The 16,906-nt window shown below is 45.8% G+C and overlaps 1 protein-coding gene across 3 annotated transcripts in view; it reads right to left on the reverse strand.

The window, feature by feature from the left end:
• The window catches only part of CMYA5 (cardiomyopathy associated 5), a 146,644-nt gene that overhangs the window by 44,918 nt on the left and 84,820 nt on the right, over positions 1–16,906 (reverse strand). For 2 of the 3 annotated variants that reach the window (XM_030193228.1, XM_030193227.1), the window contains 2 exons: positions 13,754–13,776; positions 4,957–5,078 (listed from right to left, as the gene is read on the reverse strand). In XM_030193228.1, coding sequence (XP_030049088.1) covers positions 4,957–5,078; positions 13,754–13,776 — 145 coding nt within the window. The remainder of the gene's footprint in view (positions 1–4,956; positions 5,079–13,753; positions 13,777–16,906) is intronic. The other variant, XR_003940984.1, reaches the window with a different exon arrangement.

A 16,906-nucleotide genomic window follows, 5' to 3' on the forward strand; every position in this document is an offset into this window, starting at 1 on the left:
GGGGGCTTTGACAAAAGCAAGCCTCTCATGAATCGAACGACTAAAGGCTCTCCAGAGATGGCTTTACCGTCTACACGATGATGGTAAGCCTTAATTGAACTAAGGTGATTCCTTACTGATTTGGTCTTGAGACCCGACTCTGATAAGTGTAGAAGGCATTCAAGCAGGGTCTGTGCAGGACAAGAATGAGGTTCTAGAGCCTTGCTCTCACACCAAACGACAAACCTCCTCCACTTAAAAAAGTAACTCTTTTTAGTGGAATCCTTCCTGGAGGCAAGCAAGACACAGGAGACTCCCTCAGAGAGACCCAACGAGGCAAAGTCTATGCCTTCAACATCCAGGCCGTGAGAGCCAGAGACTGAAGGTTGGGGTGTAGAAGCGCTCCGTCGTTCTGCGAAATGAGAATCGGAAAACACTCCAATCTCCACGGTTCCTCGGAGGACAACTCAAGAAGAAGAGGGAACCAGATATGACGGGGCCAAAAAGGCACGATCAGAATCATGGTACCGCGGTCTTGCTTGAGCTTCAGTAAGGTCTTCCCCACCAAAGGTATGGGAGAATAAGCGTACAGGAGGCCCGTCTCCCAATAGAGGAGAAAGGCATCTGACATCAGTCTGCCGTGTGCCCAAAGTCTGGAACAGAACTGAGGCAGCTTGTGATAGGTCTGGGAGGCGAAAAGGTCCACCGAGGGAGTGCCTCACTCTCGGAAGATCTTGCGTACCACTCTGGAATGGAGCGACCACTCATGCGGTTGCATGAGTCTGCTCAGCCTGTCGGCCAGACTGTTGTTTACGCCTGCCAGGTATGTGGCTTGGAGAAGCATGCCATACTGGCTCGCCCAACGCCACACCCTGACGGCTTCCTGACAGAGAGGGCGAGATCCGGTGCCCCCTGCTTGTTGATGTAATACATTGCAACCTGATTGTCTGTCTGAATTTGGATAATTTGGTAGGACAGCCAATCCCTGAAGGCCTTTAGTGTGTTCCAGACCGTCCGGAGCTCCAGGAGGTTGATCTGAAGACCATGTTCCTGGGGAGACCACATCCCCTGGGTGTGGAGCCCATCGACATGAGCTCCCCACCCCAGGCGAGATGCATCCGTCGTCAGCACTTTTGTGGGCTGAGGAATTTGGAATGGACGTCCCAGGGTCAAATTGGTTCGAAATTGTCCACCAGCGCAGCGAATTGCGACAACTGATGGGCAGGCGGATGACATCTTCTAGATTCCCGGTGGCCTGGCACCACTGGGAAGCTAGGGTCCATTGAGCTGATCTCATGTGAAGACGAGCCATGGGAGTCACATGGACTGTGGAGGCCATATGGCCCAGGAGTCTCAACATCTGCCGAGCTGTGATCTGCTGGGACACTCTGGCCTGGGAAGCGAGGGACAGGAGATTCCACGCTCTCGCCTCGGGAAGATAGGCCTGAGCCATCTGTGAATTCAGCAGAGCTCCTATGAATTCCAGAGATTGGACTAGCTGGAGATGGGACTTCGGGTAATTTATCACAAACCCCAGCAACTCCAGTAGATGAATAGTAAGTACACTGCATGGACCGAAGAGCTCCCGCCTCTGAGGTGCTCTTTACCAGCCAATCGTCAAGATACGGGAACACGTGCACCCCCAGCCTGCGTAGGTACGCCGCAACCACCGCGAGACACTTCGTGAACACCCGTGGTGCAGAGGCGAGCCCAAAGGGCAGCACACAATACTGAAAGTGACGTGTCCCCAGGCGGAATCGAAGACACTGTCTCTGAGCTGGCAGTATCGGGATGTGAGTATAAGCATCCTTTAAATCCAGGGAACATAGCCAATCGTCTTTCTGAATCATGGGTAGAAGGGTGCCGAAGGAAAGCATCCTGAACTTTTCTCGCACCAGGAACTTGTTCAGGCCTCTCAGGTCTAGGATGGGCGCATCCCCCCTGTTTTCTTTTCCACAAGGAAGTACCTGGAATAGAATCCCTGCCCTTCCTGCCCGGGTGGCACGGGCTCGACCGCATTGGCGCTGAGAAGGGCGGAGAGTTCCTCTGCAAGTACCTGCTTGTGGTGGGAGCTGAAGGATTGAGCTCCCGGTGGACAATTTGGTGAGGTGGAGGCCAAATTCAGGGTGTATCCGCACCACACTATTTGGAGAACCCACTGGTCGGAGGTTATGAGAGGCCACCTTTGGTGAAAAACTGTCAACCTCCCTCCAACCAGCAGGCCGTCCGGCACAGCTACTTTGATGGCGGCTATGTTCCCATGGATCCAGTCAAAAGCTCATCCCCTGCTTTTGCTGGGGAGGCGCGGGGAGCTGCTTAGGCACACGCTGTTGACGGGAACGAGCGCGCTGGGACTGTCCCTGTGCCTGAGGGGGCCTTCGGGCTGGTTGGGTGTACCTACGCTTGTTGTAGGTGTAGGGTGCAGCCTGCCGGGCCCGGGAAAAACGTCCACCTGTGGAGGTGGATGCTGAAGGCGCCCGGTGGGAGAGCTCGTCGAGAGCAGTTTCCCGCTGGTGTTTTTGGAATCATCTGTCACCCCCCGCGCTAAGGCCCCCTCGACCCCCCCCCTTCCACGAACCTGTCGACCCCCCCCCCCGGATTGCAGAAAACCGCCCTCCGCCGCCGTTGTGGACTACCTGTGCTGACGGGGGACCCAAACCCCCGACAGCCGAAGTGCTGTTGTGCCCTTTGCGTTGCTTCCTCAATCATCTTCTCTGGAAGTTCCTCTGCGTGCGTCTGACGTCAGACGCACGAAGAGAAACTTGCAGAGAAGATGATTGAGGAAGCAACTCGAAGGGTACAACAGCACTTGCACAACAGCACTTCGGCTGTCAGGGGTTTGGGTCCCCTGTCAGCACAGGTAGTCCACAACAGCGACGGGGGGCGGTTTTCGGTGGGCCGGGGGGGGGGGGGTCGACTGGTTCGTGGAAGGGGGGGTCAGATGCACGCAGAGGAACTTCCAGAGAAGATGATTGAGGAAGCAACGTGAAGGGCACAACAGCACTTGCACAACAGCACTTCGGCTGTCAGGGGTTTGGGTCCCCTGTCAGCACAGGTAGTCCACAACGGCGACGGGGGGCAGTTTTCGGTGGGCCGGGGGGGGGGGTCGACTGGTTCGTGGAAGGGGGGGTCAGATGCACGCAGAGGAACTTCCAGAGAAGATGATTGAGGAAGCAACGTGAAGGGCACAACAGCACTTGCACAACAGCACTTCGGCTGTCAGGGGTTTGGGTCCCCTGTCAGCACAGGTAGTCCACAACAGCGACGGGGGGCAGTTTTCGGTGAGCCGGGGGGGGGGGGTCGACTGGTTCGTGGAAGGGGGGGTCAGATGCACGCAGAGGAACTTCCAGAGAAGATGATTGAGGAAGCAACGTGAAGGGCACAACAGCACTTCGGCTGTCAGGGGTTTGGGTCCCCAGTCAGCACAGGTAGTCCACAACGGCGGTGGGGGGGGGGGTGGTTTTTGCCGGCACAGGGGGGGGGTCGAGGGGGCCGTAGCGCGGGGGGGGGGGGGGGGGAGAAATTGCCTGCCTAGGGCCCGTTTCCTTGCCTTCAGAAACAGGCCTTTTTTACTAGTACCATATAACTCCAAGGTAGGCATAAACTATGGGTTTGGCACCATAACTTATAGAATACAATTAGTTAAGAGCATTACTTAGAGCACTTAGACGCAACCATTTACACCTGCTAATAGGAAAAAAGTTTACTGAATCAGACCAGGGGCATAGCCAGACAACAGATTTTGGGTGGGCCTAAGCAAGAAGTGGGTGAGCACCAAGTGTTCTCCCACCACCACCACCAAAAAAAAAAAAAATAGCAGGTATGCGCTGACAACTGAGCATGTGCAGGTGCCGGTATCATGGAGAGTAGTGTTTTCATTACCATCAGGGGGTAGTCTTCAGCTGGTGGAGCCTGGGATCCCCACCAGTTACCACTAAACATGTGCTACTGTTGGGTGGCTCTGGCCCACCCAGGCCTACCTGTGGCTACGCCACTGAATCAGACACTTAGTTTTAAGGAACTTGCTCTCAGATACGTTGTGTCTATTATGCAGTCAAATGACAGGCAGCAACTTGAAGGAGTAGGGAGCCCCAACCTCCCTAAATCCAATAGTTGGGAAGGGAACCTAGAAAACAATCACTATCCCCCCTCAGACCATGAGGAAGCAGCAGAAATTGTACATTACTGTATAAATACTCATGTAACTACTTCCTATATAATAATTCTCACCTCCAACGTTCTGACTTGCCTGGGACCGTGGCTCATTCCGAGTTGGTCTGCTAGGCTCCGTAGATCAGGCTGACATCACCGTAGCCATTATGATGTCAACTTCAGAACCCTGGGGGGGGGGGGGGGGGAAACGTCTCACAGCTGATCCATGTCCAGAGGAGGGTCACTGGACATGGGTGGCTGGAGGGGGGGGGCAGGGGAAAGAGGAGGGTCGCTGGACATGGGTGGCTGCAGGGGGGTCGCTGTACATGGGTGGCTGGAGGGGGGCAGGAGAGAGAGGAGGGTCGCTGGACATGGGTAGCAGGAGGGAGGGCAGGGGAGAGAGGAGGTTTGCTGGACATGGGTGGCTGCAGTGGGCGCAGGGGGAGAGGAGGGTCGCTGGACATGGGTGGCTGCAGGGGAGCCAAGGAAAACCTTGCTAGCTCCCACTGCAATAACCATTAAGCCACTCCTCCTGTGTTTTAGCTGTCTTGCATATGGACGTCTTTTGTTCAAAAATGGACCATAAAAAAGGACGTCCAAATCACAAGATATCCATAGCATTTTCGAACACAGATACTGTAGATGTCTATCTTTTTTGAAAATGACCTTCTTTCCTGTTCAGAATTTGGACGTTTTTGTAAAACGTCCAAATTCTGATCTAGACGTTCTATCGAAAATGCCCCTCTAAGAGCCAAGAGTTCAAAAATAAATTAGGGTGAACTGAACGCTAAAACTTTATAATACAAGCATTAAAAACAGTCTTACCAGACACATGTTTCACTGTATTCTCGTCACTTGTCCCAGAACTTTCCGCATAGTGTTCAAAAAGTGAAAACATGCTAGGTATCTTTTCCAAAGAGATGGAATTCTCCATTGCAGAACAAAATCTGTTTCGAAGAGCACAGTCAATGTAAGTAATTTCTGGCTATCTATGCATTTCAGCGCTCAATTAAAACAGTAAGCTGACCTCTTATTCATTGGTAAGCAATTAAGAGGAGATTCAAAACAATTTGAAATGTTTAAACATGTTTGGAATTTTATAACAGGCCAGTTTCTGTGAGGACCAAGATGGGATTTAAAATGATATCTAAAGATGCAAATCCCATAGCTTTACACTGTGCAGGTGTTATGGAAGATCTTGTGTTAACATCCCAAAGTTCCAGCTGGTATCATCATACCTTACACTCTTTACAAAAAGTTAAACCATTATAATAATTATAATTGTTTTCTAGGATAAAATACACATTTTAGGAGTCTATAGGAAGCAGTGTGAAACCATTACCATAACTTCAGATGAAGCAATAATTCTAGCATCAAAAAGAATACTAACACAATTCAGGTCTTTGCCTTTAATACAGATAACTGGTTCACTAACCAGGCCTAATGTAAAACAGAGCTGCTAAATGGCCCATTTCCAGAAGGGAGATTTTGAGCTAGATCTGGATTTCTGACAATCCCATCCTGATGCATTATGGGACCTGCAACGCTGTTTTCAATGGGATGAATCAGGGACTACAAATATTTATTTATTCATTTATTAGGATTTATTTACTGCCTTTTTGAAGGAATTCACTCAAGGCGGTGTACATTAAGAATAGGTCAAACATGAGCAATAGGCAATTGCAGCAGTAAAAATATTCAAATAACAATACAAAGTATGGTATGGTATACTACTTACAAGGTCAACACAATACGTAGTAGAGCATTATAACTGACAATGAAGGGTAAAGCAGAGATGCAACCAGACAGTTTTATGATATAAGTACAAAACATCTCTCTCCTGGAATTGGACAACCTGGCAGTTCTGTTAATGTTGACACTTGTCTCAATAAGGGTCAATCAGGGCGGGTAACGATAGCCCTAGAAGAGTTTTCAGTCTATAAAAAATCTTTTTCTGCTACTTAATAAGCTAAGAGCTGTTTGAAAATATTTTGACCAGCCAACATTCAGATTACTCTTTCAACTTTTAGTGCTATCACAGCTAGATTACTGTAATTCGGCCTATATTGGCATTTTTATTTGCTAAATTTGTAACTTGATATTAATGAGGTGTGTATTTTTGGCTTATGTTTGTTACTTTGTGACTTCCTAGTGGATGCTCTAGTTCTTCTTTTGTTACCCACATTGAACTATATAGTTACAAGCAGGCTAGACTTAAGATGTAATGTAATGACTGATTTTACCAATAACGACATATGGAAAAGCCAAGAAGGGAAAGCAGGGAATATAAAAACAGAACATCAGAACAACAGTTTAAGTGATGAGCTTTCACCTGGTTATGAAACAGTATTAGTGGCATGCTTTGCAAAAATCTGTTAACATTTTTCTGTTGAAATTAATCACATACAAGCAAAATGGTTAGACAATGGGGCTCATTTTCAAAAGAGAAAAACGTCCAAAGTGTCATAAATCTGCATTTGGTGAGGGGCAGGGGCATTGTACAGACTGTAACTTGGTTCCCTCATCTGCATCCCCCACCTCTGTCTCTACAGAGTTTGCTCTTGGAGCTAGCACAATCCATGTAGAAAGCTGCAAGGCATAATATAATTGCATTCTACTGTTGCCCTTGCCCTCTCCTTACTCCTGTCTCCTTTTATGATATTCCTAACCTCTCACTGATACCTTTTTCTATTCCTCTCTGCCATCTGGTCAGCCTGTGGGCTGTGGGTACTCACAAATTCTGTAACCAGGAAATAAATCATCAGACACTATCACTCAGACATCTATCACTAGCAGAGCCCTTAGGGTAATATAGTCTGATGATCTAAAAGTAGCAAAACAGAGCTAGATGAATGCTATGTGCACCTTACCAGTGGCGTGCACTCCAGCAACGCTTTGGCATGTGATGAAGTACAAACAAGGAGCATGTTGTGCGCCTTAGTATGCTTCTCTCATAACTAGTTTTCTTGTCCTTCTCTGCTGCTCCCTGACATCCTTTTATCACATACTGGCCCATTGGAGTCACAGACCTACTCCTTGTAGTTACTACTCATACCAAGCAGAGGTAAGATATCTATCTACCGTTCCTATTTCCTCGTGTTCTCAGCCCTTGCCACCCCTTGGAGATATTATTTCTTTACTAGTAAAAAAGGCCCGTTTTGTTATGAAATGAAACGGGTGCTAGCAAGGCAATCCCCCACCCTCCCTCGCTGTCTCACTCTGTCCCCTCCAAGTTCCAGACCCCCCCCCCCACCCTCCCTCCCAGTTCAAAGCCACACTCCCTCCCAGTTCAAGGCCACCCTCCCTCCCTGCCTTCCTCCCTCCCTCCCAGTTCAAGGCCTCCCTCCCACCCACCCACACACACAGGCCTCCCAGCCTCCCACCCACCCATTTCAAGGCCCCCTGACGCCCCTCCCACCGAGTTCCAGACTCCCCCCTCCCTCCTATTTCAACACCCCCCCTCCGCGTTATAGACCCCTGGACCCCCCTGCCATGACCCCATGGATCCCCCCCTTCCCGACGAAAGCACTCCCCCGCCGCTGTCGCGCACCTGTGCTGGCGGGGGACCCCAACCTCCGACAGCCGAAGTTCTCTTCTCGTCTGTGCCGGCGTGTTGCTTGCTGAATGTATGAATGTATGCATTCTGCATGGTAAAGTCTACCTGGTCAGATCATACATCAAACAAACCTGTCTTGATGTTTTCTACCTGTATGAGACATGGCTCACAGACTAGAATGTGGCCTATCTCAACCATTTTTGACATCCAGGTTATCAATATTTGGGGTTTTTTCACATTTTGTTTATAAACTCTCATGACACCTTGTGTCTTGCATCTCTGGAGCTTTCATCTTTCATTTTAGCCTCTCCTGCCCCTATTTATTCTTGATCTATCAACTGCCCCTTATATCATGTATTTCCCTACCCTTTCTCTATAATGTTGTTGAGGCTCAGCTAACAGACTATCTTGAAAAAAGCAAATGCTTTACACTTACATCAAACTGGATTCTGAGCCCACTTAAACTCTCCTTTGTCATACTAACTACATCAGATTAATCTTTGGTAGTAGGAGGGATATCCTCCTCATCTCCTTTGATCTCTCAGTTGCCTATCACCCTCCACCATTATAACAATTTTTGCTTTATTATACAAGATTGTAGACTGATTATTTGTGAATGAATTGAAACTGAATAGCCGTTTCTTATACGGTACACCACTTTCCCTCACCATCAAGAGAATTCCACTCCAACTAAAAAAATCGGTAAAAACGCTGGGTGTTTCATTAAACGGTAAGTTAACTTTTCATTCTCATGTTGTTTCTAGTTGTTTTTTTTACTTTGGAAGATTTGTTCAATCCACCCCATGCTCGAGCCCTCATCCCTCTGAACTCTTATTTTGGCCCTTGTGATCACAGAGTTAGACTATTGCAACTCTCTTTATCTTGGGCTTTTGACTATCCAACTCTGTAGGCTGCAGCTTGAATATAAGCTGCTCCTCAGACATAGGAAGTATCATGTTGCCCCTCTTTTCCTTGCTGAACACTGGATTTCTGTAGCCTATAGGGTCTCTTTCAAGGTCCTAGTACTGAACCACCAGATTCAGGTTAATCTATTTATTTCTTATACCCCTCAAAGAACACTTTGTTCATCCCAGCAATATTTATTGGTTTATACTGACTTTTTGCCAGATTCGTTTGGACACTAGTAGACAGTCTTGCTTCAGAGTGTCATTTCCAACTCTCTGGAACAGTCTTCCTTTATATATAAGATCTGAACCCTCTCTAAGCAACTTTAAATCTTCACTTAGGGGCCCTTTTACGAAGCAGCAGTAAGCCCAATGTGGGCTTACCACTCGCTAAAAGGGAAGTACCGCCAGGCTATCGCATCAGCCTGGCAGTAGTTCCCTCCTCCAGCGTGCACCATTTCCGGCGCTGCAAAAATATTTCAATTTTTGTAGCACCGGTGTTCATCCAGTGGTAATTGGTCAGTGCCGTGTGCTGCCCAGTTACCACCGAGTTAGCACAGGAGCCTTTACCACCACCTCAATGGGTGCCAGTAAGTGCTCCCCCTAAAATGGCAGTGTGGCAAGTGGTTCACTTTAAGAAAAGGGAAACCTGCCTTTTACCCGCTGTGGTAAAAAGGGGCCTTTTACCCTCTGCAGTATAAAGGAGCAAGTCAAAAACACATGACGATGCCAGCGCAGGCCCCCTTTGCCGCAGCTTTATAAAAGAACCCCTTAAAACATTCTTTTACTCACTGACTTTTCTAGAATCCCTTTAAATTCTATCCTCCTCCTCTTCTGCCTCCTTGTTTTCAGCATGGGGCCCAGGAGCACAGAGCCTGAACTTCTCTGTATCTATTGTGTTTTCCTCCCTTGATTATCTCATTTATACTGCTGTAATTGTTCCTCTTGATCTTTCCTTAATCATTGACCCTGTATTCAATATGAATGTCTTGTATATGGTTTATGGTATATAATCCCCCCTTATTTCCCCCCATTTTTGAATTTACATTCAACAATCACAGGATATTTACCCTGCAATTTCCACATTCTGGAAAAAAACAGCAGGACAATATACAAAAAGAAATATAAGGATAATTGAATCTTATCAATTAGTCCACAAAAAAAGGAAAAAGGGGAACCAGGAACAAGGAAATTAAATAAGGAAAATTTTCAATTAAGTAAAGATCACTTCTTCCATTAAATCCTACCAGCCAGTTCTCAACAGTGGTTATCAAACCTTAGCCCTCAACTCTTCTTTTGCCAAAATAACGTCCAAAAATTCTTTGGAATCTGTAAAAAAATAACTTTTACCCTCAAATAATAAAACACATTGACAAGGAAATTTTAACTCAAAATTTGCACCCAGAGCCAAAGCTCTGGGATATACAGTGGGGGAAATAAGTATTTGATCCCTTGCTGATTTTGTAAGTTTGCCCACTGACAAAGACATGAGCAGCCCATAATTGAAGGGTAGGTTATTGGTAACAGTGAGAGATAGCACATCACAAATTAAATCCGGAAAATCACATTGTGGAAAGTATATGAATTTATTTGCATTCTGCAGAGGGAAATAAATATTTGATCCCCCACCAACCAGTAAGAGATCTGGCCCCTACAGACCAGGTAGATGCTCCAAATCAACTCGTTACCTGCATGACAGACAGCTGTCGGCAATGGTCACCTGTATGAAAGACACCTGTCCACAGACTCAGTGAATCAGTCAGACTCTAACCTCTACAAAATGGCCAAGAGCAAGGAGCTGTCTAAGGATGTCAGGGACAAGATCATACACCTGCACAAGGCTGGAATGGGCTACAAAACCATCAGTAAGACGCTGGGCGAGAAGGAGACAACTGTTGGTGCCATAGTAAGAAAATGGAAGAAGTACAAAATGACTGTCAATCGACAAAGATCTGGGGCTCCACGCAAAATCTCACCTCGTGGGGTATCCTTGATCATGAGGAAGGTTAGAAATCAGCCTACAACTACAAGGGGGGAACTTGTCAATGATCTCAAGGCAGCTGGGACCACTGTCACCACGAAAACCATTGGTAACACATTACGACATAACGGATTGCAATCCTGCAGTGCCCGCAAGGTCCCCCTGCTCCGGAAGGCACATGTGACGGCCCGTCTGAAGTTTGCCAGTGAACACCTGGATGATGCCGAGAGTGATTGGGAGAAGGTGCTGTGGTCAGATGAGACAAAAATTGAGCTCTTTGGCATGAACTCAACTCGCCGTGTTTGGAGGAAGAGAAATGCTGCCTATGACCCAAAGAACACCGTCCCCACTGTCAAGCATGGAGGTGGAAATGTTATGTTTTGGGGGTGTTTCTCTGCTAAGGGCACAGGACTACTTCACCGCATCAATGGGAGAATGGATGGGGCCATGTACCGTACAATTCTGAGTGACAACCTCCTTCCCTCCGCCAGGGCCTTAAAAATGGGTCGTGGCTGGGTCTTCCAGCACGACAATGACCCAAAACATACAGCCAAGGCAACAAAGGAGTGGCTCAGGAAGAAGCACATTAGGGTCATGGAGTGGACTAGCCAGTCACCAGACCTTAATCCCATTGAAAACTTATGGAGGGAGCTGAAGCTGCGAGTTGCCAAGCGACAGCCCAGAACTCTTAATGATTTAGAGATGATCTGCAAAGAGGAGTGGACCAAAATTCCTCCTGACATGTGTGCAAACCTCATCATCAACTACAGAAGACGTCTGACCGCTGTGCTTGCCAACAAGGGTTTTGCCACCAAGTATTAGGTCTTGTTTGCCAGAGGGATTAAATACTTATTTCCCTCTGCAGAATGCAAATAAATTCATATACTTTCCACAATGTGATTTTCCGGATTTAATTTGTGATGTGCTATCTCTCACTGTTACCAATAACCTACCCTTCAATTATGGGCTGCTCATGTCTTTGTCAGTGAGCAAACTTACAAAATCAGCAAGGGATCAAATACTTATTTCCCCCACTGTAGCATCAGAAATTCCTGGCACCTCTTTTGCATATGTCTGGAAATATCAGGAAAACTTTCCCCTGTTTTTTAATGATATAGACCACTTAGATATATATATTTTATAGACAGTATATCAAATGAACTTGGACTCGAACATAACCAGTAGATTAAAAAAAACAAAGTGATAAGAGGCATATTTTCAAAGCACTTAGACTTACAAAGTTTCATAATAACCTGTGGAACTTTTGTAAGTAAGTGCTTTGAAAATGAGCACTGATACCTCTGTACTGGCCGCTGGGGAGACCTCTCCTAGAATACTGAGTCCTATTCTGAAGCCTTACATCTAAAAGGTTATAAACATTTTGGAGAGAGTCTTAAGAAAAGTTACCAAAACAGTGTGGAGTCTACACCAAGGGGGGAATTCTATAAATGGCAACTTAAGTTAGGTGCCAAAAAACTGGGTGCTAAGCAAATATTCTATAAAGGCAAAGTTGGGTACCCAACCCCGGATTCAATAAAGGGCACCCAAATGTGGGCGCAGATCCCAGATCGGTGCCCATAATAATTAGTTAATGGGCTGCAATGATTTAATTTTTTGAGTTAACAAGCTCTTAATTGGCACTAATTATGATTTGGGTGCTGATCTAGCTATGCACTATTCTATAACACTGGCCCCCTAAATTGATCGCATGCTACTCGAAGGGGTGTGGCCATGGGAGGGGCATGGGAGGGTCAGGGGCATTCACAAAAGATGCACACAGTATTACAGAATAGTGGGGATCCACGCCCCATTTGAGTGTTTCAGCTGGCATAAGTCCTCGAATCCAAAGCTGAGTGCCAAATTCAGCGGGTACTCAATGCTCTTATCCTGAAGCACAATTTATAGAATAGTGTTGCGTGCCGAATTTTATCAGTACCAAATTTTTGGCTTGTTATAGAATACTAGTGTAAGTCTGCATTTATGTGCCAAACTTTAGGTACGACCACTTAGCCATGTCTATGGCTTGTGTAAATGCTGGCGCCTAAAATCAGAAGTTGGGCACATAAATGCAACTATTCTATAAAGCACAAAGAGTCAATATGCCCATGACCCGCCCATGCACCTTCCATGGGAACAGGGGCATAGCCAGACAACAGATTTTGGGTGGGCCTAAGCAAGAAGTGGGTGAGCACCAAGTGTTCTCCACCCCCCCCCCCCCCACCACAAAAAAAAATAGCACGTATGTACTGAAAACTGAGCATGTGCAGGTATCATGGAGAGTAGTGTTTTCGTTACCATTAGGGGGTAGTCTTCAGCTAGTATCAGTGGGATCCCCACCAGCTACCACTAAACTTGTGCTACTGTTGGGTGGGCCTGAGCCCTAAGTGGGTGGGCCCTGGCCCACCCGTGGCTATGCCACTGCATGGGAATGCCCTCTTTGCAGTTATGCGCTAGAACACTTAGCCACCAAGTTATAGAATAGCACCTAAGGTCACTGTGTGCCTCTAGATTTCAGCCCTGCTTTGCTGCCTAATAGCCGTTAAATCCCATTGCCGTGCCAAAAGTTTGCAGCCTAATTTGTGCCTAACTTGTAGCGCACTATATAGAATTACCCCCGCCGCCACAATGCCAAGCGCTAGAGGCGCTTGTTAGCATTTATAGCATGTGCTAAGCATTAGCGCGCACTGTGTACATGCCCATAATATTCCTATGGGCATCTACACAATTAGCATGCGCAAAAACGTTAGCACACCTTAGTAAACAGGGCCCTTACTGTGGATATCTAAACTTTCCTAATACTTCTAGTCAACTGTAGAAACCATTATTGTTAAAAATGGTTGCAATATATGAGATGGTACAGTACAATATACAAAATTAGTTCCTATGGTATTATTTTGCACACCAGCAATAAATCAGCTTTCAGTACCTTGCCAGACTATTATGTGTTGTGAGATATTGGACACAATAAAAGACTGTAGAGCGAAAAGAATTAATATTACAGTATATTGAACACAGTATTTTTTAGTGATTTATTTATCTAGAAAATGTCTTCCATCAGGCCAGCATTTGAAAGATGCTTGTTTTATTATTTTAATCTACAGGCACACTTTAAAAATACACAAAGAAAACCATGCTGCTGCCCACACTCACTACAAAGAAGCAAAGCCACAAATGATGTACCTTGCATTGATCTCTTTAAATGACTACAAGAGAAAAGAAAAAGAAAATAGTATGAGAAACATAAGGAGATTTCAAAATTATTAATGGTTAAGCAACTGAAAATTAGGTCTCTAGAAAAGAACAGCACCAGCAAACCATATATCAAACTTAATTATAGAAAGATAAACAATGTGAAAAGGAATCCCAAATGAAAATGTCAAGGCGCAGGATAGCAGAGCAGTAATGTCTGCATGTGGCCCTTGCAAAGGACTCTTCCAGTCTGCAAAGTCTGTTTTTTTCCCTATGCAATCCAAGAACTACAGCACACAGTCCCCCAGATTCTGTATAGGTCCCCCACAGTACGTCCATGTGTAAACTAATGAGCTAATCAGGTGATATCAATTTTTGGCATTAATTGGCAGTCATTAGGTGTTACACACGGATCTGCTCTGTGCCTTATTCTATAACACGCATGCCTAATTTTCATAGCATGCAATTCCAAAGGGGGGGGGGTGTGGCTATAGGAGGGACATGGGCAGGTTGGGGTGTTCCCAGAATTTAGGCACGATGTTACAGAATACTGTCATTTGCGCTCCCAACTCCCATTAGTTGGGCGCCAGCATTTACATCAGTTTTTGGCTGGCATAAATGCTGGTGCCCAGTTAGGCACAAACCCTCTAATTCTATAGTCACCAAAAATTGAATGTTCACAATTTAATTAAAGAGCTAATTAGTGCCAATAATTGGCTTTTTAACAAGCAATTATTGGCACTAATTAGAATTAATTGGAATATATGCATGCAAATTTAGGCATGGAATCCACACTTAAATTTTATGCGCAAGTAAAAAGTAGGGGGCACAGAAATGGGAGGGTCATAGGCAGAATGGGGGCATTCCTAGCATTTAAGAACATAAGCGTTTTCCTAAAATGTTTTCCAAAATGTTTTTTCTAAAATGTTTTCTTAAGAGTTTCTGTTGATTTGGGTGTTCAAAGTTGCCTTTGGAATTTTTCTGGAGGTCTGTGATGACCCTTTTCGTATAAGGGTACTCTTATTTTTTCTGAGCCATGGTGTATTGAGGGCCTCAATTTTGACGCCGATTTGTTTATTCATGACGTCACTTAATCAGCTGGTGCGGTTTGTTGGTAATAAAAGGCCGCCGCCGCCATCTTAGTTTGATAATATGATGGAATACAAGCACACGCATTTGAGGCAGTTATCGGGTAAGCCATCAGCGATATAAAATGAATGCATAATACAATGTTGTTTTTAAAAGAAGTTTACAGTCCTTTTTTCTCTCTCTTATACAATAGAATTGGTGACTCCCCCTTGATAAAGTTAATATGAAACGGGGACCTGTCGGGGTTTGTGAGTGCACCAACCTGCCAAAGCTAAGTGCTGTGCATATTTTGATTATTTTGATTATATTGAGAGAGTTGGACTGATAAAAGTTATAAATAAGAAAAGGTTGGTGGAGGTCAAGTCAATGATTAAACAATGTACACGAACCAGTCATTCACCTACTGAGTGAAAAAATTATTTTCGTGCTAAACATATGAGACTCCACTCCACTTTAAAAAAGAATTACATTCATATTTGTTTGTGTATATCCAGTTTATCCTAGAAATAAGCAGTGGATTTCTCCCAAATCCATCTTAATAATGGTTTATGGACTTTTCTTTTAGGAAGTTATCCAAATCTTTTTTAAACCCCGCTAAGCTAACTGGTTTTACCACATTCTCTGGCAATGAATTCCAGGATATGCACCTAATTAAGACGCATACATTTGCACCACATATCAGTTCCTCTGTGTTCATCTCACACCTTTTGGAATTCCATCACCTTTACTGTTTCTACAACCTTCCTTGGGAGGGCATTCCAGGCATCGACCACCCTCTCAGTGAAAAGAATTTTCTCACATTAGTCCTAAGTCTACTACCCCACAACCTCAGCTCATGTCTTCCAGTTTTACCATTTCCCCTACTCTGGAAAAGATCCCATCTTGATTACTGGAATATCATTTGCTCAGGCTTACCACGGTCTACCTTGAAAAAACGACAAACCCTCCAGAATAGCCACACTGAGTCTGCAAAGAGGTGGGAAAATGTGGGATACAAATGCAACAAATAATAAAAAAAGAATACAGCTATCAGATTACTCTGACATGCCCATCGCACTGATCACACAACTCCTTTACTGAAACAACACAACTGGTTACCTGTGGAATACCGGATTACCTATAAAATAACACTATTGATTTTCAAGGCTTACAGAATACATGTTCCTATCTCTCATGTCTTGCTATCCCTTAATCCCCTGCTAGGGTACTCCGCTCCTTAAATGATCACCATCTGGTGTTACCAAGTCCTAAACGTGCACGTTTGGAAACAACCAAACACAATGCTTTATTTTTCCTGTCTTACCATACCTGGAATAATCTCTCCCTCTCCCTCCACAGTCATCCATCTATTAACAGGCTTATTTTCGAAAGAGAAGGGCGCCCATCAATCGACACAAATCGCAAGATGGGCGTCCTTCTCACAGGGTCGCCCAAATCGGCATAATCAAAAGCCGATTTTGGGCGTCCTCAACTGCTTTCCGTCGTGAGGACAACCAAAGTTCACGGGGGCGTGTCGGAAGCATAGTGAAGGCGGGACTGGGGCGTGCTTAACACTTGGGCGTCCTTGGCAGATAATGGAAAAAAGAAGGGCATCCCTGACGAAACACTTGGACGACTTTACTTGGTCCTTTTCTTTTACGACCAAACCACAAAAATGTGCCCTAAATGACCAGATGACCACCGGAGGGAATCGGGGATGACCTCTCCTTATTCCCCCAGTGGTCACTAACCCCCTCCTGCCCTAAAAAAAATTTTTTAATAGTTTTTTTTCCAGCCTCTATGCCAGTCTCAAATATCATACCCAGCTCCATGACAGCAGTATGCAGGTCCCTGGAGCAGTTTTAGTGGGTACTGCAGTGCACTTCAGGCAGGCGGACCAGGCCCATCCTCCCCTACCTGTTACACTTGTGGTGGTAAATGTAAGCCCTCCATCCCCCCTACCCACCAGATAACCACTGTACCCACATCTAGGTGCCCCCCTTCATCCCTAAGGGCTATGGTAGTGGTGTACAGTTGTGGGGAGTGGGTTTGGGGGGGGGGGGTTGGGGGGCTCAG

The sequence above is a fragment of the Microcaecilia unicolor genome, chromosome 2 (genome assembly GCF_901765095.1).
Source record: "Microcaecilia unicolor chromosome 2, aMicUni1.1, whole genome shotgun sequence".
Taxonomy (NCBI): Eukaryota; Metazoa; Chordata; class Amphibia; order Gymnophiona; family Siphonopidae; genus Microcaecilia; species Microcaecilia unicolor.